This window comes from Plecotus auritus, assembly GCF_963455305.1.
Source record: "Plecotus auritus genome assembly, chromosome: 5".
In the NCBI taxonomy this organism is placed as follows: domain Eukaryota; kingdom Metazoa; phylum Chordata; class Mammalia; order Chiroptera; family Vespertilionidae; genus Plecotus; species Plecotus auritus.
Window position 1 is genome coordinate 43,383,157 of NC_137776.1, and position 27,036 is coordinate 43,410,192.

Consider the following 27,036-nt stretch of genomic DNA (forward strand, 5'->3'; position numbering starts at 1 on the left):
GCTGGGCAGTGTTAGCTGGCAGCCCCAGGAATCCTAGGAACCAACAGTCCACAGTCACATCCGGAAAAATAACCCTGCCTGTCTCTGAGCATCCTCACGTCCTTGGAGTCAGCTTCTGGGTCTGATTCCTGCAAAACATCAGCAACTCCTTGTACTAGGGGCTTCCACTAGGCCCCCATGGAGCCTCCTTGAAACGCTGGAGGATTAAAGGCCTTAAAGGGCAGGGAATAGGAAGGGTTGGGGAGGTAAGGTAAGAAGGAAGAGGAAGAAACAAGGTGCGTTTCTCCCTCAAGTCGTGTTCCAATCAGGAGTCGGCTGAGTTCCCAGGCGCCCATTCACGCGGGCCAGAGACACTCCGGGAACCGCCTGGCATCCCGGCGGTGGATTTGGGCAGGGTCGGCCCCGCGGCTCACTCCTCCCCCCTCGCCTCCCTCCGGGCTCCTCGCCTCCCTCAGGGGCGTGTCCTGTGCTACCTCCCTTTCATAGTGGTCCGCTCATCCAGTTACAGCGGCAGCGGCGGCAGCGTGAGCGAGAGCAGCGATACCTCCGGTTCCTAGGACTGAAGCTGTGGCCGACAGCTCGCTCGGGGCACCTGTGCGGAGCCGGAGTTGCAGGACGAGGGGTGGGATTCGTGCCAGCCACTCCCTGAGCCCGGAGGCAGGGCTAGCCCCAGCCCCTTAGGAATCACTGCTCTGCAGAAGCTCCGCCCAGAGCTGGGAATACTGGTGGGGTAGACATGTGGAGGACCAGCTAGAGGGCTGAGAAAGGTAAACATTGGTCCAAGTGTAAGAGGCAATGAAAGCTGTGGCTGGGACCATGACAGCTTCCCCCCTGGACTTCGGGGAGGTGGAAACTTTCCTGGACAGGCACCCAGAATTGTTCGAAGATTACTTGATGCGGAAGGGGAAGCAGGAGATGGTGGAGAAGTGGCTGCAGAGGCACAGTCAGAGTCAGGGGTCTTTAGGCCCAAGGCCTGCACTGGCTGGCACCGGCGGTGGCAGAGGCAGCAGCAGCGTTGGTGGTGGCACTGGACCAAATGGCTCTGGCAGCAGCCAGCCCCCTCCTGGTGGTGGGGACTGTGGTGGGGCTCCCCTGAGTCTCAGCTGGGCCAGTGGCGGCCGAGGGGATGGGAACCTGCAGCGGAAAGCTTCTCAGAAAGAGTTAAGGAAGAGTTTTGCCCGCTCCAAAGCCATCCACGTGAACAGGACCTATGATGAACAAGTGACCTCCCGGGCCCAGGAGCCCCTGAGCAGTGTGCGGAGGAGGGCACTTCTCCGCAAGGCCAGCTCCCTGCCTCCCACCACAGCCCATATTCTCAGTGCCCTGCTGGAATCGAGAGTGAATCTGCCTCAATATCCCCCCACGGCCATGGACTACAAGTGCCACCTCAAAAAGCATAATGAGCGTCAGTTCTTTCTGGAACTGGTCAAGGATATCTCCAATGACCTTGACCTTACTAGCTTGAGCTACAAGATCCTCATCTTTGTCTGCCTCATGGTGGATGCTGACCGCTGCTCTCTTTTCCTGGTGGAAAGGGTGGCTGCTGGCAAGAAGAGTTTGGTCTCCAAATTGTTTGATGTGCATGCAGGAACCCCACTGCTGCCCTGCAGCAGCACAGAGAACTCAAACGAGGTGCAGGTCCCCTGGGGCAAAGGCATCATTGGCTATGTCGGGGAGCATGGAGAAACTGTCAACATTCCTGATGCCTACCAGGTAGGACTTTGCATTGACCCCTTCCAGAGCCCCACTGGCCTGGGAGCCAAGCCTTCAGTTACCCTTTGGCATCCAGAAACACATTAATTTAGACTCTTTACAATATGAATCCTGCTATTTAAATTCCTTCTGAGTTTAGACTGCTTAGAGTGTTTCTACATCATTTTGATGTCATGGTCTTTCTCTAACACGCAGTGGTTTGTGGAAAATTCACATAGAACAAGGGTTACATTTTGCATCCAATGATAGCATATGTTCTCAGTCAAGATACTTAGTCTTTAAGAATATCAGTGTATGGTTTTAGAATGTATTTGTGGGGTGACAGAAAAAAGATGTCTACTCCAGAATTCCAGTGTTAGTCTGAAGAAAATGGGCATGTTGGTGTCTCTGATGTCTTTTTGGGATCATAATGCATTTCATTCTTATTTGTGGTTGGAAAGGGAACAAAGTGCCGAACTACTTTCCTATCCTCTTTTCTAGTTTATAGTTGCATGAGTTCCAACCTAGGGGAGAAGAGGAAGAGAGGGAAGGTCAGGAGAAGAATGGTCCTCTGGCACATTTGAGTCTATTTAGCATCTATTTTAACTGTGTTTTGTTGTTGTTGTTGTTGAGTTTACAAAGGTTGGAAAAGTAGAGGGATGATTTATCTGTAGGCTGGAATGCAGCATTATCTGCAATCAGTTTTTGATAGGACTGAGCAGTAGGTTTTTAGTTTGTGAAACAAAAAATTGATAATTTTCTAGCAACTCCAAAGGCAATGAGCAGGGTAAACATGCTAGTTTCAAGTGGAAAAGGAAACTGAACATGCTGTCATCTGGTATTTCTAAGCCTTTCATTTTCACAGTGATTTGAACTTGATATTATCGTGGATCTGAAAGCCAGTCAGTTCTAATTTCTTCAGTCTCTGTTACTGAACATGGTGAAACTGGATGCCACTTTCTGAGACTTCTTCAGGGTTCATAAGAATTGAGCACTCCTTCCAGTTGTCTAAAGGAGCTACATGTTTTTCTAGAGTTTGGTTGCTATTGATCAGAACAGCAAAAGTGGTGGGAAGGACATTAAAGGTAAACTTATATTTCATCTGAAAGTTGACAATTTTACGTAGAAAATTGACTAGCTTGTATTAAACCAAGTTTCATTTTTTGTGAGGTGTCACTATAACACTTTAATGTTAACGGATGCCTGTCAGAATACCATTTTTGTTAATCTTTTTGTATTGATTAGGTACATTATTCATTATATACCTCTTGAAGACAGATAGGGTTAGGTCAAGTAACCAATGAGTAATCTTTACCAAGTGTCTCTTTTCCTACAATCCCAGAAAACCATGAGAAGAAATAAAAGCATTTAATAACTCATATGTTGAGGATTCTGTAAAAAGTTGAACAATCATAAACTCTTTTTTCCACATTCTTATTGTGTGCTTGGGCAAAAAAAAAAAAAAAAAAAAAATCCCTTCCTAGTCAGATGACACTTGTTATAGCATGGAATTGCAGTCTTCTCTTTCTTGCCTTTGCTTTTCTCATTCTTCACCAATTGATTTTCTCCCATTAATATAGCTTTTATTTCTTATTCCCCTCCTTCAGCTCCTAACTTTTATTTAATACTGTTCATATACTGTCTTTTCTTCAAGAGCATAATTCTCAGCTTCCTCAGCAGTTAACTTGTCTTCCTGCTGACTAGAACTGTGGCTAGAGGTGCTATCACAGGCATAGAAAATCAGATTTTCACAACTGATGTTTCTTCTGGGCCCTATTCTTACTTTGAAGACAGAGTGTAGAGCAAAGTTGCCTTTTAATATTTGAAAGCTGACATTGAGCAAGGAGAGGTTTTGTTTTTGTTTTCTCCCCGGGTAGTAATGATGGCTGTAAGACTGGGTTGTTGGGAGAACTGGCAAAGGCAGGGAGGAGAAGGGTGTTCTATGGGTTGAGAGTTTACTATCTTAGTTCACTGCTTGTATTCATTTCAATCTGCTTAGAAAGCCCTCCCCCCCATTGGCCTCCTTTATGTATTTTTAATATGGTGTGTTTTATATTTTACTTACACTACTCTTTGATGAAACTACTTCTTTTCTTTGTTAAGATACATCACAAAAACCAATAGCGTGACCTTAGGAGAATTTTTTGATCTCTGAGTCTCAGTTTCCTCATCTGCAAAATGGAAATGAAACTTACATGGCAAAGATTATTGTTTTGAAAATAAAATGAATCCTGGCTGGGTGGCTGAGTTGGTTGGAGCATTGTCCAGTACACCAAAAGGTTGCAGGTTTGATCCTGTTCAGGGCACATACCTAAGTTTTGGGTTCAATCCCTGGTTGGAGCGTGTATGGGAGGCAATCGATGGATGTTTCTCTCTCACATCATCTGAAATCAATAAACAGAACAGACTGACATACCTCGATGTGGGGGTGGGAGGATGAAAAGAAATAAACCAAAGAACTTATATACTTATATGCATAGCCCATGGGCACAAGCAATAGGGTGGTGAAGACATGAGGGGCCATGGGTAGGGGCTGGGGGGAAGGGAGGAAGGGGGGAGGAATGGAAGACATCTGTAATACTATCAATAATAAAAAAAAATCTATATTAAAAATCAATAAACATAGCCTCAGGTGAGGATACTAGTAAAAAAAGAAATCAAATAAAAATAAGATATTACATTAAATTTCCTGAAACATTATCTGCACACTGCAGTTACTCAGGAAATAGTAACAGAAAATGATGACTATGATGATATCTAGTTTACTAGTATTCTTTTTCTTTCTGTTTATCTCATTTTCAAGTGTCCCCCCACCCCCTTATCTGGGACTGAGATATTAATTGAGCACATTTTGATCAGCCTAATCTTCCTCTGAGCTATGCTCCCCCCTTAAATTATTTTAGAACCAGCTTTACATTCAAGGAATAGAGAAATATCTATCCTTCCACCCTCTACTTGAGATTTCCCTAAACATGATTGATAACACTTGACCATAGCCTATCCCTACACTTTGTTCCCCTTAGTAACTTATAAACTTTTTATAGAGTTATATTGATGTTGCATCCTTCCCAAGTTCTAATATTTTCCCCCATACATTTTATGCTGTTATAGATTTTTCTTAATGAAAACTGGCAACCTTCGAAATGCATGTTTGTTTTTTTATCATGATGTTATTGTAATTCTGATAATATATTGTAAACATCTTGAAGTTCCTATATAAAAATATAATGATCTTCCATGATTCTCTAACTACTATATTTTAAAGGTCTTTGTTGCTCAGATTCAACTAGTGTACTTTTTTTTTCTTCAGAAGATGCAATTATCACATAGTCTCAAAATTTAATCACTTGATAATTAGGTTAATGATCCTCTCGGAAGTTCAGAATATGGGTGAGAGAAAGGCATTGAAGACACTTATGAGATTATGATAAGTATGGCATTTTGGAGTCAAGGATAGATAGTCTAATGAAATACTAAAGTTGAATAAAAGTTTTTTACAGCAAAAATACTCCTTAGTTTATTTCATTATTTTTCATTACTTTCCTCAATTAGTCCTAAAAAACAGACTTGAAATTTGATGACAAATGATGAATTACAAATGGAAAAAAAATTCATTTTAGATATACAGCATAGATCAGAGTGGCTGCAATTTACCATTTTCCCCTGACAGTTATAAGTTATTAAACAGCCCACTTTAATTTAGTAATGAAAAAATTGCCCTCAAGAGGTTGAAAATAAGAGCACTAAAGTAACAGATGTTCTCTTTGAGATTATTCTAAGCATACAGAACATAGCACTTTAAACATTAATAAAAAGTGTGAGATGATATTTTTGTTAGTGTTGATAATAATGATACAGGTGTTTGATGGGCTCTGGGCTTGAAAAGCAGCCACTATATTTTGTTAGGTGAACTGAGAAGAGGAAAGGGGATGACGCAGAAGGTTACAGCTGTGCCAGGCTTTCAGGAAACCTGATCTATTTACACAACAGATTTATTCATTCATTAGTTCCAACAAACACACACTGAGTGTCCATTATTCACCTAAGGCTCAGGTTGGAGGCCTATGGGCATACAACAATGAGAGGACATGCATTTTGCCTTCCACATATTTATGGTCAAGCTGTACTTAATGACACAAACTAAATGGCATTAGTGTTAGAGAAAAATGTCTTAGCTCATTGTGACTTGGCTCATGATGGAAGCCTTCATGGGGGAGGTGCCATTTGAGCTAGGAAAAGCGTTGGATTTTGTTATTGGAAATGGTCGTGGCATCAGGGCAGCAAGGTACAGCAAAATGGCTTCAGCAGAGAGATGATAAACAAGCCCCAATTATGTACAGAGGACAGTGAGTGGTTTAATTTGGCTGAAGTATTGCATATACTATGGAATTAATATTCAAAAGTAAGGGGAGGGCAAAAGAAGAATGGACCTTGAATACCTGACCAAAGAGCTTGACCTTCATTAATAGCAGGCCACAGGGAGCCATTAAAAACATTTTAGCATGATCAGAATGATGTTTTGGGTTACCTGGTGGCAGTGGCTTAATGGATTGAACAAGGGGAAGCTCATAGCTGTGAAGATAATTAGGAGTCTATAAGGTGGTCTGATAGAGCCATGAAGAACAACTGAACTAAAGCTGGAACAGTGGAAATGGACAGCAGGGGACATGTGGGAGATGTCCGGCAGGTGTGGATTTGGACGAGGATAGAGAGAAGTCAATGGTGACTCAGAGATTCTAAACCTGAGTGATACGGAGAAGGGTAATGCTGATACAAAAAAAAACGTAAGAGAAACTGGGTAAAAAAAGATTTTAAGTCAAGCTACCCACATAATTTGTGAAACTCAGTGCAAAATGACAAATAAATCAGGAGCCTGACTGGAGGTGGAGAAATCAATCTTCCCCTCTTAAGGGTCTGCTGCCCCACCCACAGCAGAAATGTGGCCCCAAAGTGATTTCAACTTCCATGCTGAGAAATTCTCAGTACCTCGACTGTGGGTGAGTGAGAGGCTCCCGCTCAGTTTTCTGCCTGAATTCGCCATAGTGCTGCCAGCTCTGGGTTGGGATGACCACAGCCTTGCTCCTCCCCTTGATGGAGCACCTGCCCCTCCTCACACTCCCACCTAGACCCCAACCAAGAGCAGAGGACTGTGGCAGACATGGGATATGGACCGCTCTCCCAATCAATGTGACCTGGTTGTGGCTCCTAATCTCAGGGCACGGTTGACAAATGGGTAGTCTGGGTGGGGCACAGGACACCAGGGAGCAGGGAGCAGTGGCCGAGAAGCAGTCCTGGGCAAGCAGTGGGAGGGGAGACTGAGTATGGGCTGAGGCTTCAAGCTCCAGGCTCATAGGCCATTTCCCCATGGGACTCCAAAGCACAGATTCAAAGCATAAATTCAAAGATAGAATTAAATCTCAAGCAGGGAGACCCTGCAACTGCACTGGTCACATGCCCATGATGCTGGCCCTGCTTCTGAGTCACACTGAGTCTTAGGTGGAAAAGTTTAATACTATTCCAGTCTAATGTGTACTGCTTCCCATGGCCTCCGCTCCATCCTAATTAAATTATGTGCCATTTTTAAATGCCAGGAGAGTGCTTTTTTATTCCTGTGTTTTTCATCCTTTCTTCCACGACTACTCTTTCTTCATCTTTGCTCATTCATATTTTGCTCTGGCTTCTCATGATATAAGCAAGGAGAGCTGATTGCTTATCCTTGAAGAGAGGAGATGGAAAACAAAACAAAACAAAAATTATACACAAGTTGTATTTAACGATGCATTGCACTGAATTTTAATTTTTTATTTTACTTGAGAATAATCTCCATTGAAATAACTACATTTGGCCTCAAAAGGGATTAATTTCATGTAGCTAGAAAATCAGTGACGAAAATGCTTCATTCCCTGATGAGCCAGTGCTGACAGACATGGGTTTAGTTCTGTGATTAAGTTGCTGAGATTTGCTTAAAAGGCAGCTGTTGATGCCACTCCAGCACTAGTATTATAAAAGAGTTTCATGAAATCTTATTTCAGCTTTGCACATAGTGTTTGAAAAATGGTCCCCAAGCCCACAAACATGTTCACCAGCCCAGAAGCAGAATTGATTTTGTGCTCGGGGCAGGAAACATTTGCTATTTCAACCCCCCTTTCTGACAGACACACGATCATGATAAGCACAGTGACAAATCGCATTAGCTGCTTTGTACATGAGGACAGATTACAAAAAAGTACAGTTTCTACAGAATCATGGGGAGGTAATTTAAGGTTAACTTCATTTTTTTCCCCAACCCATAAGCTAAATGTTTACTAATCTGACCAATTTATTTTGGTTCCTGAGATTTGGGTCACCTGTTTATTTACCAGGCTGGCTGGCTTAATTTGGAAGCTAGTGTTTCATGTGTAATATAGTGTCGAAGAGTCACATGAAGCTTTCCTCTGAAATAGCTTTGAGTCGTTTTATAGGAAAGTCAACAAGATCCTTGAGGTCCACTCCTTGCTACTTTAGTCATGTATTTTGAGGGTGGTGTTTTGCAATATAACCACATTCTTTTGGAAACTAGAATTTGAATCCCAAGAAAAGCAGTTTAGTTGTAAAATAGAGGGTTGGATTCGTAATATTTTAGGAGAAACTTGGGTTCCTGGTCACTTATAAGCATTTTGGCTAAATTTATATATTTATTTTTAGGATTAAAATAGTAAAGAAGGTTTCCTGGCCTTAAAAACTATATTTTTTATATTTCCAAGAGTTTCTTATTAATTGGTTGGCTTCAAGGACTGAATAGTGGTTTCACACATTAATGATGAATTCTGTTTCCTATCATAAAATATAGCATTAAGCTGTTGCAAATTTAGTACAAGAAATCTTTTTCACCTGAATGAAAAAATGAGGAACTTTTGAGATACCTCTTTAGGGTATCAATTTTAAAAAATTTAAACATAATGATAGTCAAAAGGGAAACTGAAGCTCCACTGTTGATTAACAGTAACTTCATTTAAGGAGCACTAAACTATGAGCCAGACATGAAAGCAATGGCTTTTTTAATCCTCTCAACAATCCCTGGAGGTAGCTATTACCACCCCCATTTTACAGAAGGAGACATTGAGGCTGGGAAGTGAAGGAGCTGTAATTCAAACAGATGTCCGGATTCTAGAAATGTCATGCTCAGTCACTCCCTTTGTGGCCTCTACTGATGATTCATTATTGTGTGCACACTTACATCTGTCCCTTTGCCTTCTTTTTTTTTTTTTTCTGCCAATTTAAATTATTTCTTCCTTCAAAGCCCATTTCATGAAACTCTTGGTAATCCCTGCCCACTCCCACCCAAACGGGACATGATCTCTCCCTCCTTTGAACTTCTCCAATGTTTTAATGTGTTCCTTTCTATTCCTAGTATTATAAGTATTTGGGTAGTTAAATGACCTCATGTCTGTGCACTCAAGATCAAGATCATGATTTCTTATTTCTCATTCACTGCAGTGGATCATATAGGGCTTAATGCAAGGTTTTCTATTCAATTGAATAATTACCACTGATACCTCCTTTATGTGGTCAGTTCCACCTCCAAGCAGAAAGTTCCACCTAGTCCGGCAATATAGACAGCTAAACCAGGAAATTCATCCTCTGAACACGTCTTTTAACTCATTGAACCCTATTTTGTAGATTTATTTTTTAAATGGGGCATATGAAAACCATCCGGATAACTGGTGATTATCTGAATTGCTTTCTGCATTGATCAAATCTTCATGTTAATTGCTAGACTCCTATTTCCCTACCCACTCATTTGCTTGCTTCTTTTTTCTTTCTTTTACTTCTTTGTATGTGGAGACCATGCCACTGACCAAATAGTAACAACAAACAACAGTCCACTGCCAGCTTCAAGGCAGAAGCATAGGATGTAGCATGATTGTTTGGGCTAACTGCATGTTCTAGTCTTCCCACGACTACCCCATCATATAGTAAAACTTACTGAGGGAAAATACCCCTTACAGCAAGCATGTCAAACTCACGACCTGCGGGCCGCATGCCTTGTTTACTTGGCCCGTGTTAGCCTTTGAGTTTGATATGCTTGCCTTACAGCCTTAGCTCTTGTAGATGTGAGGATTTTTTCTTTGAAAATCTGTTGAGATAGGGGAGATTATATTGACCAACCTTATAAGTATTTATAATAGGGAATATGAAGCCTTATTATTTCGTTGACCAATCCAATATTTATTTTTCAGAAACATGACTCTTTCAAGTTTATTGATTATATATCTTATGTTTGACATACTCTGAAAAGGTCCCATAACTTCTGAGATGGTTGCATTTATATCCTACTTTTTCAAGATATAGTTATGAGATGTCCGAGGGGCATGTCCAAGTGAGAGTCATCTCTTTCCTTCTGTTTTGTATAGTTATCACCAATAAATTGGGTGGTTGCTTGACCCCCTCCTCGTTCTACCTCCCAGATGAAATAATAAGGTATGTAAAGGTAAATAGTATAGCTACTCTTGTTATGTAGAAATTAACCATCACCCTTAGATCTGAAGAGGAAGGTGCAACTACCAGAACCCTGAGAGAGCTGCCGCTGTGGGAGAGCCCAAGCTGTGGTGCTGGGGAGAGGAGCTCAGCCACTGGGAAATACCCTCTCTTTCTTCCACCAATGCCATTCATTGGTTGAACCCAGTCTTGTTTGAGGCCCAGAGGGCAAAGGAAGCCCTGGTGCAGTTGTCCATAGGAGTCAGCCTTCAGGCACAGACAGGGCAGTAAAAGGGGGCAAGTGCATCTGGAGAGCCAAATGGGGACTATCCGGAGTCACCAGGGATGTTAGTTTACTCATCAGGGATGGAAGTGTGTGTAGAGATCAAGTCAGATAGGAACATCCTTTTATATTTGAATACTAAGTTTCAGCTGTACTTAGTGCATAATGATTGAAATATGTAGAAAATGAGCTCAGAAATGCCATTTTCCATAATGGTATTTGGTTGCCTTATTCTCTTCAAGTAATTATGTTTATTCCTGATACTCAATTTCCCAGAAGAAACTCTATGGGAGGTAACTTGGGCCAAACAGGTGTACAGGGAGGGAACAGATAACTTTGGTCTAGTTGTAAAACCTTTCCCTGTACTACCTGACTAAGCCCATTTGTTTGGGGATTAAATTCTTACATTACTATCATGTTGTGAAGCTGTAAAAGACATCAGGGTGTTAAATAACATTCTCTAGACTGTGAGACAGGAATCTTGGATTCTATTTCCAGTTCTGCCTTAATTTTTTTAGCTGTAACATAGGGATAATATAGTCAATACAGGTCTACCACAAACGGTAATTCATAAGGATATAATCATTAAATCTAACCATTAGATTCTAATGAGATCAAGGGAAAGCACCCTCATAAGGGTAAGTAAAAAATGTAAGGCTTTATTAGTATTTTAAATGCACAGGGCCTGGGGAGGACATTGCACATAAAAAGAGAACTGATTTAAAATGTGGTCGTACCTGTATTGACTATATTTTCTTATTTTCTATATTCTTGATATTCTGGCATTTGGAGCCTTGATCCTGGAGAGCCGGACCCTCCCAGGGCCAGCTAATAACTGCAGATAGTATATGTCTCTCCTCCAAGTGTACCTTTGATATACAAAGCAACATATCTAGAGCCCACATCTCCAACTGTCAGACAAGCCACAATTTCCCCTGCCCTAAGTCACCCAGGAGCCAGGTACTGGACATCTAGGGATCACCTCTATGGCCCAGAGCCTGTCAAATTATGCAAACTATCGAATCCTAAACTTACTCAGGGAACCTAGCCTGTCTCACTCATCCCCTCTGGGCCATGCCTGCCCTCTGCCTTTTTGCCTCCTGACTGAGCCTGGTCTGTCCCAGGTGGCCCTGCATGTCGTGCTGTGGTTCTAAAGATGTGTGATTAAGACCTTTCTCCTTCATGACAATCATTCCCATTCTGATTAAAACAAATCCCGGCCACATTTTAACATAGCACCACACATTCATGATGCTTTATACACAGGTAATGATTGCTTTACAATGTAATCAAATGCTTTAAATGAACACCAGATCGTCAGGATTTACTAGCCATAATACATGTTCTGCTTTTGACAGACATAAAAATAAGGTTATGTTATTTTTTTTAACAATTGATCAATATGTATATTTTTTTAGTATAATATATAATCCCAAAAGTATCCATTGTGTTTCTGTGCTTTAAATTTCCATATGAAATATCCAGATTGGTCATTTATAATTTTATTCTTGAAATCCTAGAGATTTTAAAAAATGACCATTTGAATCCAGTACTTGTAAACTAAATAAATTCTAGGAGCTGACATTAACGGGTAAACGAACACTAAATCTTGGTGCTTGTAATCAAGCTCTAATAATTTATTAGGCTAGGCGGAATCTATGACACAATTTTATTCTCAATGTGTTGACTATTTGCAAAAAAGATAGACCTTTTTATTTCATGTTTTTCTGTTTAGACATGATGTTACTTTTAATACTGCGTATTACCCTTTTTCTACTTATGCTTATGCTGCCTATAGTACTTTTATCAGATTACCAGAATGTTTTAACCTTTACTTTCTTCATTTTAAAGAAATTAGATGGTACTCCGTTTTCATTTAAATGGCTGTGCAAGTTTAACGAGCTAATAGTTTTTATGGGTATTTGGCAACTTAATGTGCATGATTACATATTTAAAGTTTTAATAACAGCTGTAATAGAATTAAGAACTGTAAGCTTGGCATAGTGTGGGAAAGATTATCCCAGGGTTGCTAAGGAAACCAGTCTAGATTTTTATTCTCTTGTGCATAAGGTCCCTTGAAAAAGTGAAGCTGTGCTCCCTGTCTCGAATGGCCCCCTTTATGGAGTACCCATATTTCCCTCCTAGTCTCTTTCTCCTTTTGCTTCCGGAGGACCACTGAGTGAGAGGGTATATGTGCTGGGCTGGGGTTAAGGCTGGCTTCTTTTTTTCTGCCTTCAGGTATGTGAGATTGGGGTCAAGCTCTTCTCTCACTTCCTCTTCTTGGAGCATTGTCTTTGAAAGCCCAAGATAGCCACAGTACTTCCTTTTTATGGTAGTCTGGTGATTATCATACAGAGAAGCAAGGAGAGGAGCCAGTGGCAGTGAATGTGCCAGGCATTGACCCAGCAGGCAGAGGAGCACAGAACCTCTGGAGAAGAGGCTGATAGCACAGCTGGGAGCAAAGTATCTCTACCCATTCTGCTCTGCCACCATTTCTCAAATGAAGAAACAAGGAAGCTTCTGATTTGGTCCCTCTTTTTTTAACCATGCCTGCTGTGAGCCCACTGCATAGCCATGAAGGAAAGGAACTGGCAATCAGGGATAGCCTACTGAGTTAAAATATGAAGGGCAGGAAAACACTTCTCTGTCTTTGAATTGACTAAATTGAGGTGCTCTGCTACATTAAATTAAAGAGCAAAAAGGTCAACTGAGGAAAGAGAGATCACTGTCATTGCAGGGAAGTTGTATACCTAAGACCTTGAGTTTCTGTTAAAGAAATAACCAGTTTTAGCCCTAACCGGTTTGGCTCAGTGGATAGAGCGTCAGCCTGCGGACTGAAAGGTCCCAGGTTCGATTCCGGTCAAGGGCATGTACCTTGGTTGCGGGCACATCCCCAGTAGGAGGTGTGCAGGAGGCAGCTGATCGATGTTTCTCTCTCATCGATGTTTCTAACTCTCTCTCCCTTCCTCTCTGTAAAAAATCAATAAAATATATTTAAAAAAAAAAAAGAAATAACCAGTTTTATTCTTTAGAGATAGCCTTGAAATAATCAGGATCAAGTATTCATATATGTAGCCATGTAACACTATTAATCACTTCTTGTAGCAACTATAGGAAGCCTGTACAATTAATGCAAAATTCTATGAAAATCATGTAATGCAAAATGATATGAAAAGATATGAGGGTATAAAATGAAATAGATGTGCTTTCTCTCTAGCAAGTAAAACCAAAATTTACTTCCAAGCCATCTCTTTACTCGTGGCTATTGATCTGACCCTCCTCCTTCAATGCTAACTTAGCTCCTACCAGTGTATTTGGAATGCAGTAGGTCCTTGGTAAATCATGTTTAAATGAATGAAAGAGCCCTTATTACAGCTTTTTATTTCATCTTAAGAGTGACATGCACTGTTGGGACCATTATGTAGGTTAGAGTGTCTCAATGGTGGCACTGTTGACATTTTGGACTGGATAATTCTTTGTTGTGGAGAATGCTGACCTGTGCATTGTAGGATGCTTAACAGCATCTCTGGCCTCTACCCACTAGGTTCTTGCCCAGTCATGACAAGAACTAATAATAATGTCTCCAAACACTGTCAAATGTCCCTTGGGGGCAAAATCCTCCCCCTACCCCTTTGGAAACCATAGATGTAAGACAATTTGGCAATACTCAAGTACTGCCTTAAGAATAGTCATAACTTCTGATGCAGCAATTCCAGATTACCCTAAGGAAATTTTTATGGTTAGGTGCAAACATTTTTCTATATGAATACTCATTGCAGTGTTACTTAAAATAGTGTAAAATTACCAACCTGGACATTCAACTAGAGGGTTCGATAAATAGATTATGGTACATCATAAAATAGATTATTTAATTAGAGGAAATTGCTCACAAAATATTTAGAGAAACGTATTTCAAAAGCAATAGCATCGCCCTAGCTGGTTTGGCTCAGTGGATAGAGTGTTGGCCTGTGGACTGAAGGGTCCCAGGTTCGATTCCGGCCAAGGGCACATGCCCGGGTTGCGTCGGGGTTGCGGGCTCGATCCCCCCTAGTAGGGGGCGTGCGAGAGGCAGCTAATCAATGATTCTCTCTCATTGATGTTTCTATCTCTCTATCCCTCTTCTTTCCTCTCTGAAATAAAAAAAAAAAATTAAAAAAAAAACAAAACAAAAACAATAGCATCCCAGTTTTTTAACAATAACAACAAAAGCCTAAGGGGAGGGGTTGAGTTCAGAATCAGACTGGATTTGGTTCCCAGTTCCACCACCCAAGAGTTGTCTCATATTTTACTTCTCTAGATGTTCCATTCTGAAATCCTCAAATGGGGTAACAATACCTATCTTCAAAGGTCATTGTCAGTATTAAATAAAATTATATATAAAAAGTGCTTAACATGCTATTTGATATATAATGAGGACTCAGTAAAAAAGTGATTGGACTAGTGCCTGGGGCGAGGCTGGAAGATGATATGGCAAACATTAATAGAGGTGATCTCAGAGTGGTGGGCTGATTTTTCTCTTTACTTTTTTGTGCTTTCTTGTATATATTTTCCCAAAGTTGTTAAGTATCTATGTATTAATAGAGTACTATTTGTTTTAAGAGATACACCTCCTAAGCTCAATAGCTCACAGTGGTAACACAACAGAATTTTATTTCTCACTCTTCAGAAGCTCAGCACAGGTCTTTCTGATTGGCAGGTAGCGCTCCTCCAACACTGGATTCCTTTCTTCCCAGGCCTCCAACAACTTAAATGTGGGCTTCCCAGGTTGCTCTCAGCACCAACATCTAGTCAGCAGATGAGGGGGAAAGACATGAACAAATAAAGTGGGAAATTTTGTGGGTCAGGTTTGGAAGTGGCACCCATCATTTCCTGCTCCTGTTTTATTGTCTTTCTAGATTCTAGAACTTAGGCATGTGGTCATACCTAACTGCAGGAAGTCTGGCAAATATAGTTCAGCCTTGCCCCAAAGTGGATCCCATACAGCTCCAAGTCTAGGACCTTCAAGTGGTGAGCTATCTTCTCTAGCATGTACTCCTGGTTTTCACAGTCTAGGGCTCGTGTGCTTGATTAATTCCCCACAACACAATTTGAGGGGAAAATCAGGTGGGCTTTGGAATACCTTAACGACACAGGGAAGAGATTCTTGCTGTTTTATTTTCCATTGCTGAAAATGGATTGGAGACTGGGACTCCAGAGGAAGGAAATTTGCTAAGGAGATTGTTGCCTCTAAGCTCAAAGGTCTGAGGGGTTGAGGCTAGACCTGGCTACATAATTTGTGGGACCCAGTGAAAAATAAAAAATGGGGGTATTGGCAGTGGTCAGGGAAATCAATACCCCTGTGCCAGCTACCCTGACCCATGACAGTTGAACAACCCCAAAGGATTGCAATCTCTGTGACAGAACATGTCCCGTACCTGGTTGGGGGTGGGTGAGAGGCACCACAGAGTTGCTTACTGAACATGCTATGGTACTGTCTTCCTGGGAAGGGGTTAGCCAGTGCCTTGCTCCACCCTGAGATACCACAGGGCCTCTGAGCCTTCTCATTCGCGTGACCTCCCTGGGAATGGAGGGCAACAGCAGAATATGGGCACCTACCCTTTTCATACTCCATCAACCTGACCCTGTTGCAACCCTAGGTAGAAAGAAGTGGATATCATGAGGCTCGGGCAGGGAGCGGAGGCTGAAGAGGCTGGACTGTGTGTGAGTCCTTGGGGCATGCTGCACCAGACTTCACGTACAAAACACAAATTCAACTTAAACTTCAAATGGTGGTGGTTGGGGGGTGATGCTTCTCAGCATTCGATCCTGTGTAACTGCACTGGTTGCTCATCCATAAAGCCATTCCAGGTGCCTATACTATGACTTTATAAGAATAAGTAATTGGGATGTCCAATTCCCCATGGAAGTTCATTATTTTTCTACCTACTTCCACAGCACTTTGCTCATATGACTCTTGCTGTTTATTGCATTTTGGTAATTTAAATTTTGGCTCACATGTCTTTCCATTAGACTGTGAACTCCTTGAGGGCAGATGCTATGAGTTTCTCAGGTTTGTAGCACTTTCTGTGTGTGCACGTAGTAGTTAGGTACTCAAGAAATATTTGTTATATGAATAAGTAAGAAAAAGGAATGTAATTGAGAATTCAATCACAAGTGCAAGTGTCCTAGGTACTACTACTAGGTTACAAGGTCAGATTAAGACCAAGGATTTAGCTAATAATATTGACCTTATGCCAAGGGTCCTTTCACTTTCTTATACATAGGGATGGATAGGGTTTCTAGGACAAGTGGTCAGGTACAGGGCTACAGTGTTCCAGGCTATGAATGTGTTACAGAAATGAAGACACAGAGAACCGAGCAATTCATCTACTACCAATAGGGAAGAGGAATGAACAGAGTTGGGTAGATGAAAGCAAGAAAAAAATAGATTTCAGCTATAACTAATATAACAGGCCTGGGGCTTTTGGAAAATAGTGATTATGAAGTTAATAATGACAACTTTGGAGCAAAGGAGTTGTATTCTGCTTTTCATGTTTACTTGAATAGCAGTAGTGATGTCTTTTATTTTTTTTTTTTATTTTTTATTTTTTTTACATATCTTACCATTGCCCCCCACCCCCACCCCACTCCCATACATGCCCTCACCCCCCAAAGTTTTGCATCCGTTGGTTACTCTTATATACATGCATATAAGTCCTTCAGTTGATCTCTTATTTCCCCCACCTCTCCCTAACCTTACCAAGTAATTTGACAGTCTGTTTGATGCTTTACTGCCTCTGTAACTATCTTTTTGTTCATCAGTTTATAATGTTTTTCATTATCCCCAAATGAGTGGGATCATGTGGTATTTTTCTTTCATTGACTGGCTTATTTCACTTAGCATAATGTTCTCTAATTCCATCCAAGTGCCTACAAATGGTAGTAATTCCTTCTTTTTTACGGCAGCATAGTATTCCATTGTGTAGATGTACCATAGTTTTCTGATCCAGTCATCTGCTGATGGGCACCTAGGCTGTTTCCAAATCTTAGCTATTGTAAATTGTGCTGCTATGAACATAGGGGTGCATATATCCTTTCTGATTGGTGTTTCTGGTTTCTTAGGATATATTCCTAGGAGTGGGATTACTGGGTCAAATGGGAGTTCCATTTTCAGTTTTTTGAGGAAACTCCATACTGTTCTCCACAGTGGCTGCACCAGTCTGCATTCCCACCAGCAGTGCACGAGGGTTCCTTTTTCTCCGCATCCTCGCCAACACTTGTCGTTTGTTGATTTGTTGATGATAGCCATTCTGACAGGTGTGAGATGGTATCGCATTGTTGTTTTGATTTGCATCTCTCGGATAATTAGTGACTTTGAGCATGTTTTCATGTGTCTCTTGGCCTTCCTTCTGTCTTCTTTCGAAAAGCTTCTATTTAGGTCCGTTGCCCATTTTTTTATTTGATCATTTATCTTCCTTTTATTAAGTTGTATAAGCTGCCTGTAGATGTTGGAAATTAAACCTTTATCAGTGATACCATTTGCAAATATGTTCTCCCATACAGTGGGGTTTCTTGTTGTTTTGTTGATGGTTTCTTTTGCTGTGCAAAAGCTTTTTATTTTGATGTAGTCCCATTTGTTTATTTTCTGTTTGGCTTCCATTGCCCTAGGGGCAGTATCACTGAAAAAGTTCTTTTGGCATATGTCTGAGATTTTGCTGCCTGTGGATTCCTCTAGTATTTTTATGGTTTCCCGTCTTATATTTAAGTCCTGTACCCATTTTGAGTTTATTTTTGTGTATGGTGTAAGTTGGTGATCTAGTTTCATTTTTTTGCATGTATCTGTCCAATTTTCCCAACACCATTTATTAAAGAGACTGTCTTGACTCCATTGTATGTTCATGCCTCCTTTGTCAAATATTAAATGCGCATATTGGTTTGGGTCGATATCTGGATTCTCTATTCTGTTCCATTGATCTATATGTCTGTTCTTGTGCCAGTACCAGGCTGTTTTGATGACAGTGGCTTTGTAATACAGCTTGAAATCTGGTATTGAGATCCCTCCTACTTTATTCTTCTTTCTCAGGATTGCTGTGGCTATTCGGGGTCTTTTTTTATTCCAGATGAATTTTTGGAGAGTTCTTTCTAGGTCTGTGAAATACGCCGTTGGTATTTTAATGGGGAGTGCATTGAATCTATAGATTGCTTTGGGTAGTATGGACATTTTAATGATGTTGATTCTACCAATCCATGAACATGGTATGTTCTTCCATCTGTTTACATCTTCCTCTATCTCTTTTTTCAGTGTCCTGTAGTTTTCCGCATATAGGTCTTTTACCTCCTTGGTTAGGTTTATTCCTAAGTATCTTAATTTTTTTGGTGCGATGGAAAATGGGATTGCTTTTTTAGTCTCTCTTTCTGTAAGTTCATTGTTGGTGTATAGAAATGCCATAGATTTCTTGGTGTTAATTTTGTATCCTGCTACATTGCCGAATTCATTTATTAAGTCTGTTAATTTTTTGATGGAGTCTTTCGGGTTTTTTATGTACAATATCATGTCATCTGCAAATAAGGACAGCTTTACTTCTTCTTTTCCAATTTGGATGCCTTTTATTTCTTCTTCTTGTCTAATTGCAATGGCTAATATTTCCAGTACTATGTCAAACAGGAGTGGTGAGAGTGGGCATCCCTGTCTTGTTCCTGTTCTTAGGGGAAATGGTTTTAGTTTTTGCCCATTGAGTATGATGTTAGCTGTGGGTTTATCATATATAGCTTTTATGATGTTGAGGTATGATCCTTCTATTCCCACCTTGTTGAGAGTTTTTATCAAGAAAGGGTGTTGGATTTTGTCAAATGCTTTTTCTGCATCAATTGATATGACTATGTGATTTTTATCTCTCAATTTGTTTATGTGATGTATCACATTTATTGATTTGCGGATATTGAACCATCCTTGCATTCCTGGGATAAACCCTACTTGGTCATGGTGTATGATCTTTCTGATGTACTGCTGGATCCTATTTGCTAGAATTTTGTTGAGGATTTTGGCATCTACATTCATGAGGGATATTGGCCTGTAATTCTCTTTCATTGTGTTGTCTTTATCTGGTTTTGGTATTAGGGTGATGCTGGCTTCATAGAAGGAGCTTGGAAGTGTTCCTTCCTCTTGAATTTTTTGGAATAGTCTGAGGAGGATAGGTTTTAGTTCTTCCTTGAATGTTTGGTAGAACTCTCCAGTGAAGCCGTCTGGCCCCGGGCTTTTGTTTGCCGGAAGCTCTTTGATGACTGCTTCAATTTCTTCCATAGTTACTGGCATGTTGAGCTGTTTAGATTCTTCCTGATTGAGTTTTGGAAGGTTATATTTTTCTAGGAATATGTCCATTTCCTCCAGGTTGTCCAGTTTGTTGGAATAGAGTTGTTCGTAGTATTTTTTAACAATCCTTTGTATTTCGGCGGGATCTGTTGTTATTTCACCTCTTTCATTTCTGATCTTGTTTATTTGGGTCCTCTCCCTTTGCTTCTTGGTGAGCCTGGCTAGAGGTTCATCAATCTTGTTTATCCTTTCAAAGAACCAGCTCTTGGTTTTGTTGATCTTTTGTATTGTTTCTTTGGTCTCTATGTCGTTTATCTGTGCTCTGATCTTTATTATTTCCTTCCTTCTGCTTACACTGGGCTTTTCTTGCTGCTCTTTTTCTAACTCTTTGAGTTGTTGGGTTAGGTAATTTATTACCCCTGTTTCTTGTTTTTTGCAGTAGGCTTGTAGAGCTATGAACTTCCCTCTCAAGACTGCTTTCGCTGTGTCCCATAGATTTTGGATTGTAGTGTTTTCATTGTCATTTGTTGTCATGATGTTTTTTATTTCTTCTTTGATCTCTCTGGTAACCCAGTCATGGTTTAATAGCATGCTGTTTAGTCTCCATGTGTTTGATTTCTTTGGGTTGTTTTTATTGTAGTTGATTTCCAGTTTTATGCCACTGTGGTCTGAGAAGATGCTTGATATGATTTCTATCTTCTTGAATTTGAAGAGACTTTGCCTATGTCCCAACATATGGTCTATCTTTGAAAATGACCCATGTGCGCTTGAGAAGAATGTATATTCTGTGGCTTTGGGGTGAAATGTTCTGAAGATGTCAATTAATTCCATCTGGTCTAGTGAGTCATTTAGGATTGATGTTTCTTTGCTGATGTTTTGTTTAGAGGATTTGTCCAATGGTGATAGTGGGGTATTAAAGTCTCCTACTATGATTGTATTGCTGTCAATGTCTCCCTTGATATCTTCCAGGAGTTTTTTTATGTATTTGGGTGCTCCTGTATTGGGTGCATATATGTTTACCAGAGTTATTTCTTCTTGTTGGATTGCTCCCTTCAGTATTATGAAATGGCCTTCCTTATCTCTTGTTATGTCCTTCAGTTTGAGATCTAATTTGTCAGAAATAAGTATTGCTACCCCAGCTTTTTTTTCAGTTCCATTTGCCTGGAAAACCTTTTTCCATCCCTTCACCCTCAGTCTGTGTGCGTCTTTTTTTCTGAGGTGGGTTTCTTGTAGACAGCAGATATATGGGTCGTGTTTTCTTATCCAATCTGTTACCCTATGTCTTTTGATTGGGGCATTTAATCCATTTACATTTAAAGTTATTATTGATAGGTACTTATTTGTCGCCATTCCTATTCTTTACCCCTGTGTTACTTCTTCGCTTCCTGTTTCTTTCTTTCTTTCTTTCTTTCTTTCTTTCTTTTTTTTTTTTTTTTTACAGTAGACCCTTTAGCATTTCTTGCATTGCTGGTTTGGTGGTAATAAATTCCCTTAGTCCTTTTTTGTCTGTGAAGCTCCTGATTTCACCTTCAATTTTGATTGACAGCCTTGCTGGGTACAGTATTCTTGGATTCAGCCCCTTCCTTTGCATGACTTTGTATATTTCATTCCATTCCCTTCTGGCCTGATGAGTTTCTGTTGAGAAATCAGTTGCTAGTCTGATGGGGGTTCCTTTGTATGTAACTTTCTGTCTCTCTCTTGCTGCTTTTAAGATTCTTACTTTGTCGTTGGTGTTTGCCAATTTAATTATAATGTGCCTTGGCGTCGGTCTTTTGGGGTTCATTTTGCTTGGGACTCTGTGAGCTTCTTGGATTTGTGTGGGTTTTTTCTTCCCTATATCTGGGAAATTTTCTGTCATTATTTCTTCAAAGAGGTTTTCTATTCCTTGCTCAGCTTCCTTTCCTTCTGGAACCCCTATTATGCGGATGTTGTTTTGTTTCGTGTTGTCCCAAAGTTCCCTTAGACTCTCCTCCTGCCTTTTAATTTTTTTTTCTAGAAGTTGCTTTTCTTGGGTATTTTTTTCCATCTTGTCTTCTAGCTCACTGATGCGGTCCTCTGCTTCTTCTAGTCTACTCTTGATGCTTTCTATTGAGTTCTTTACAGCAGCGATGTCATTTTTCATTTCTTCTTGGTTCTTCTTCATTTCCTCTTGGTTCTTGCTCATATTGTCGAATTTGTCTTCCATTCTTTTCAGCCACCTTATGACCATTTCTCTGAATTCTTTTTCTGGAAGGTTGCTTGCTTCCATTTCGTTTACTTCCTTTTCTGGTGATGCCTGCTTTTCTTTCATATGCGGGCTGCTTCTTTGTCTCCCCATGGTCTCTCTTCTCTGGGTGTCTGGTTATGTAGTTCTCTCTCTCCTGGGTTGATTTAAAGGCACAAAATACAGCACTACCAGGTACAACTCACAAGGCACTGAACAGGAATGTATTCACGATATTAATAACCTCCAATAAAGGTGACCACCAGAGAAAGGCAAATTAGGTGATAGAAGAGAAAGAAGAAGAGGAAAAAAGAAAGAAAGAAAAAAAAAAGAAAAAAGGAGTGTGAAAATGAAATTGGGAAAAGGGAAAGTAAAGAGAAAAAAAAAAAGTAAGAGAGACAAGAAATTGACTAAGAGAGAAAGGGGAACAGACTATATATATTGGGGATAAAACTCCAATAGAACAATCACTAATCCCAGCAAATGCCAGCAACAAGTGCCTGGGGATTAGTACAAACTACAACACCAATTAATATGGAGTGAGGCAAGGGAAAGCTGAAGCACAAAACAAACAAAAAAATAAATAAAAGAAGAATAAGCAAAACAATCTCACAAAAAAAGCATAAAAATTGGATATAATCTACATTCAAGCAAACAACAACAAAAGGACAGAGATAAGGACAAGTTTATGGATAACTCAGACAGCGAAGGGAAAGGTGTATGTGAACTTGGAGCAGGGGATTGGAGATTAGATATGTAAGTAGGGTGAAATTTTAACAAGGGGTAAACAGAAAGAATAGGGAAAATCTAAAGCAGTAAAAGGGTAAGACAAACAGGACACTGAAAAGGGGGAGGTTAGGAAGAGAGTGATGGCCTAAAGGTGGAGTTGAGGTAGAGTAAAACGATGCTAAAGGAAAGATAAAAAATAGAATGTAGAACCCTAATCCCAAAATAAAATGAAGAGAAAATAAAATGACACTTTAAAAAAAAAAAAAAAAAGATAAAATAGCAGTAGTAATAATACGGATTGAAAATAAAAATGTAATCATTAAAAAGGTAAAATCAAGTGATGAAAAAAGAAAAAAAAGTTTCTTGATTAAAAGATGCAAAAAATGAAAATTTAAAAAAAAATAAAAAAATAAAAAAAATAAAAGGTAAAAATAAAATGTGGAGTAGTGAAGGTCATTCACTTCCTCTGTTTTTCTGTTTGGTACGCCTGTTTCTCAGTCCAGGCAGTATTGCAGTTCCCTGCGATCCACTGCTCTTCGGTGTTGTAAGCCAGTCCTGATTTTAAGCAGGCGGTGTGTCTTAATTTCTCGTATTCCTTTATTTTTGATTACACAAGAGTCAATTTGTGATTCAGCCCCTGGGTGGCAGTGTTTCTGGATTGACTTCCGGGTCTATCTATGGCCTCTCTAGGCAGTGTTAGAGCCTTCTTTCCCTGTGGCACTCGCCAGGGGCCTGTGGGAGTGGGCTGCCTCAGAGCTGGCTCTTTGATGGTCACTCCCCGCTCCGATCCCCAGGTTCCAGAAAAACAACCTTCCCCTGCAGTCTCCCAGGGTGTCCCCAACTGGGTGATCCTATGTATTGGGCTTAGTAATCAGATGCAAGGATTTGAAGAGGAAAAAGCCCAAGTGTGCGAATTCCGGGACTGCGAGTAAGCCCAGGCACCCAGGGAGCGCACGGGCTGCGCGTAAGTCTGGACTGCCTGAAATTCTTAGGGTGTCCCTGCACTTCAGATCAAAATGGGTTGCTTTTTAGAGTGCCCTTCTCTTAGCAGCTCTGAGGACCCCTTTCCACAGTCACAGATCACGCCAGCCCCTACAGCCACGGATTTTTCTAGGCACAGACTTCCCTGGTCCTCCAGCTCCCGCAAAACGCGCGTTCCTCTCTCCCGCCGGGACCAGAGACCTCACCTTATCCCAGGCGAAATCTGACCTTTCCGTAGTGGAGTGTAGAGCTTCTCTGAACCCGTGTGCTTGCGCCAGTTGGGGAGCGTTGTTCTGGGGCTCGCAGCTGTTCCTGGGGTGCCGCCGTTGTGGATTCTCAGGCTTCAGATAAGCTCCACTTTCCGGATCAAGATGGCGCAGACTCCGCGTCCAAGCCCGCAGCTCCGGGAGGGGACCCAGCCGCAGTTCGTGCTGCCAGGTCAGGGGAACCCCGTTCAGCAGTCCCCCACCTCCTTCTGGAATTCAGCTGTCTCCCAACCAGCCAACAAACACTCCTTGCGCGACCCTCAGCTGTTCTTTCTTTCTGCTCCGGGACAAGGCTCGGAACACGTCTGTCTATTCCGCCGCCATTATTCCCTCCTCCTCAGTAGTGATGTCTTTTAAGCAAGGTAGAATGATTTGCTAGAGAGAGTATAATACCTCAGACTGGGAGCTCTCTGGTTGGGAGGTGGGGTAATTTAAACCAAATTAATGTGTAGAGAGAATCCAGCACCAAGCCTTTGATGAAAGCAAATGAAGCAGGAGCACCACCAACACCTCCATTTCCCCCAAAGAACAAAATGTATTTATGTTTCTCTAGTCTGTACTTGTTTCCGGGAAGTATTCTCTAAGATTGTCAGATTCCTTTTTGGACTCTAGATATTATTATTATTATTATTATTATTATTATTGTTGTTGTTGTTGTGTGTGTTTAACTGGTTTCATAGAGGAAGGGAGGAGACAGAGATAGAAACATCAATGGTGAGAGAGAATCATTGATTGGCTGCTTCTTGCATACCTGCTACTGGGGATCCAGCCAGAAACCTGGGCATGTGCCCTGACCAGGAAAAGAACCATGACCTCCTGGTTCATAGGTTGATGCTCAACCACTGAGCCACATCGACTCAAGCTAGATATTTTTATTTGAATCATCCATCATTATTGTGGAAAATACTCAATCCTTTGAGAAGTATGAAATTCTTGTGACCTTTGTGTTAAATAGTTAAATGACATTCCCAAAGACAACGATCACAATTGTTAATACTCCAAAGCTCATGGAACAATAGTGTTAACAAACACATTCACTTAACATATGAGCCACTGGCTTGCTCAACCTCTTTCCTTTTCCTCTATCTTCCTATATTTCCTTTCTCTCTCCATTTCCCTGTCTTGTGCTTTCCATTTTCTCTTTTCTGACATCCCATCTCTGTCTTCCTTTTGTGTAATTGCTTGCCCTCGTCCCTCCCAACTTTCCCTCTTTTCTTTTCCCCTTTCCCATCCTCCCTCCCATCTCCTATCCTTCATCATGCCTGTCTCTCTTTTTCCTTATTCTTTCTTCTCTTTTTGTCCCTGTCCTCTTCTTGCCCTCTCGGACATGAATGACCTTAACCTAAAATGGGTATAACATGAAAATAAGTATTTGTTCCCAGTTCTTAATTTAAAATCAAAATGTTAAATCTCATAGGCTACCCTCAGAAAACAACTGAGTTTCTTTTTTATTGCCATATGGCCTGTGATTGTACCTTTCTAATTTTAAAATCAAGCACATGAAATATTTGTTTTTCTTTTAAAACACAGATTTTAATTATATTTCAAACTGTTACTCCATGTGGCCCTTGGCTGTAATTTGTTTCCTGTGGGTCATTGCCTGGCAATATGAAAAAGACCTTGCCCCTCAAGTACATTCTAAGTAGAACAAGTGACAAGGAAATTAGTATTAAAAAACTTGGTATACCAACATCCAAACTTTTATTAAAATGAGGATAATGATAAATATTATTTCTTTGATGTGTCTCTTAGCCCAGCATCCACCAGGAATTCTTCACAATAGCAACACAATAGTTACCAGGCTAGCAGTTCTCAGGCTTACCCTATAGTTCTTGATAGTGAATGTCCCCTGGAGGGTTCTTTTTTTTCCTTTTGTACACAGAAAAGAAATATTTTCCGTTCACCTGAATCCACCAGGAAGCATGTGGGATTTAAGCACCTCTGTTTTCCCTCAATGTGTTAACTCTGAAACTTGCTTAGTCATTTATAAAATTTAGCCACAGGACTTGCTGCCTTTCGTGATGATCCATCAAAGGGAAAGTCAACCACACTTTGTAAGCTGTGTGGCTTCGTTCCTAGAGCTGACAGGATCTCTTGACTGAAAACCACATCGAACCTTAACTTCTGCATCTTGCTTCATTATTTCTAGCAGAACATAATGCCTGGCTTGTGTGTGGAATTTTTTGTATGTTGTTTTGTTTTAATTTCTCCAGCTTTTATGAAAGATCATTTTTTTCCTTCCTTGATAAAGGAATTCATTTATTATGAATGCATTTCTAATTCTCAAAAATCTATAACTGTACAAAGCTAAAGAATAGGCTAGTTTTTCAATATTTGAAATAGGAAAACTTGAATAAATGAATATTAGACTACTTTTTTCCCCTGCATGCTGTCACTTTTGATAAACCACTATTTGCTTAAGGAAATGTGTAGTAAAATATCTATAATAATTTTTATTACACTAGAAATATTAGTTTGTCTATTTTTTGTGTGTTTTTTTTGTTTTTTTTTGCAGAAATTCCATCTTTCTGTTCCTTAGTCAGTGCTTTTGGAACTAAAAGTAATGTTTCCTGTATTTGAGTATTTATTTGAGCCTGGCATTTTACAGAATTATCTCATGTGATATTTTTAAAAAAATATATATTTTTATTGATTTCAGAGAGGGGAAGGGAGAGGGAGAGAGAGATGGAAACATCAATGATGAGAGAGTATCATTGATTGGCTGCCACCTACATGCCCCACACTGGGGATCAAGCCTGCAACCTGGACATGCGCCCTGGCTGGGAATTAAACGGTATCTCTTGGTTCATAAGTCAATGCTCACTTACTGAGCCATGCCACATGTGATCTTCATAACAATCTGGTAGAAAGGTGAAGTTGGTGTTATTCTCTATATAGACTAGGAATCTAGCCTTTTATAGATTAGGAAGCAAGCATTTTGGCATTTGCCTGAGGACACAGGGCCGTATGTGTTAGAGTTAGGACTCTGTATTCCTCCATCACTGTTTCTCCCACTCTGAGGCTCTGAGAAGACCAATGAATAACATGTCTCTTCTTTGCCCTGATCTGATTAAGATGAGAAATAAGACAAAAGAGGAAACAGGGTATTAAAATATTATACTTATAACTTATTAAG

General features: G+C 40.5%; 1 protein-coding gene across 2 annotated transcripts in view; it reads left to right on the top strand.

The window, feature by feature from the left end:
- The first annotated feature begins 511 nt into the window (after positions 1-511).
- Positions 512-27,036, top strand: part of PDE11A (phosphodiesterase 11A) — a 306,712-nt gene continuing 280,187 nt past the window's right edge. Inside the window, exon 1 of one of the 2 annotated variants that reach the window (XM_080670943.1) lies at positions 512-1,713. In XM_080670943.1, coding sequence (XP_080527069.1) covers positions 796-1,713 — 918 coding nt within the window. In that variant the 5' untranslated portion in view covers positions 512-795. The remainder of the gene's footprint in view (positions 1,714-27,036) is intronic. The other variant, XM_080670944.1, reaches the window with a different exon arrangement.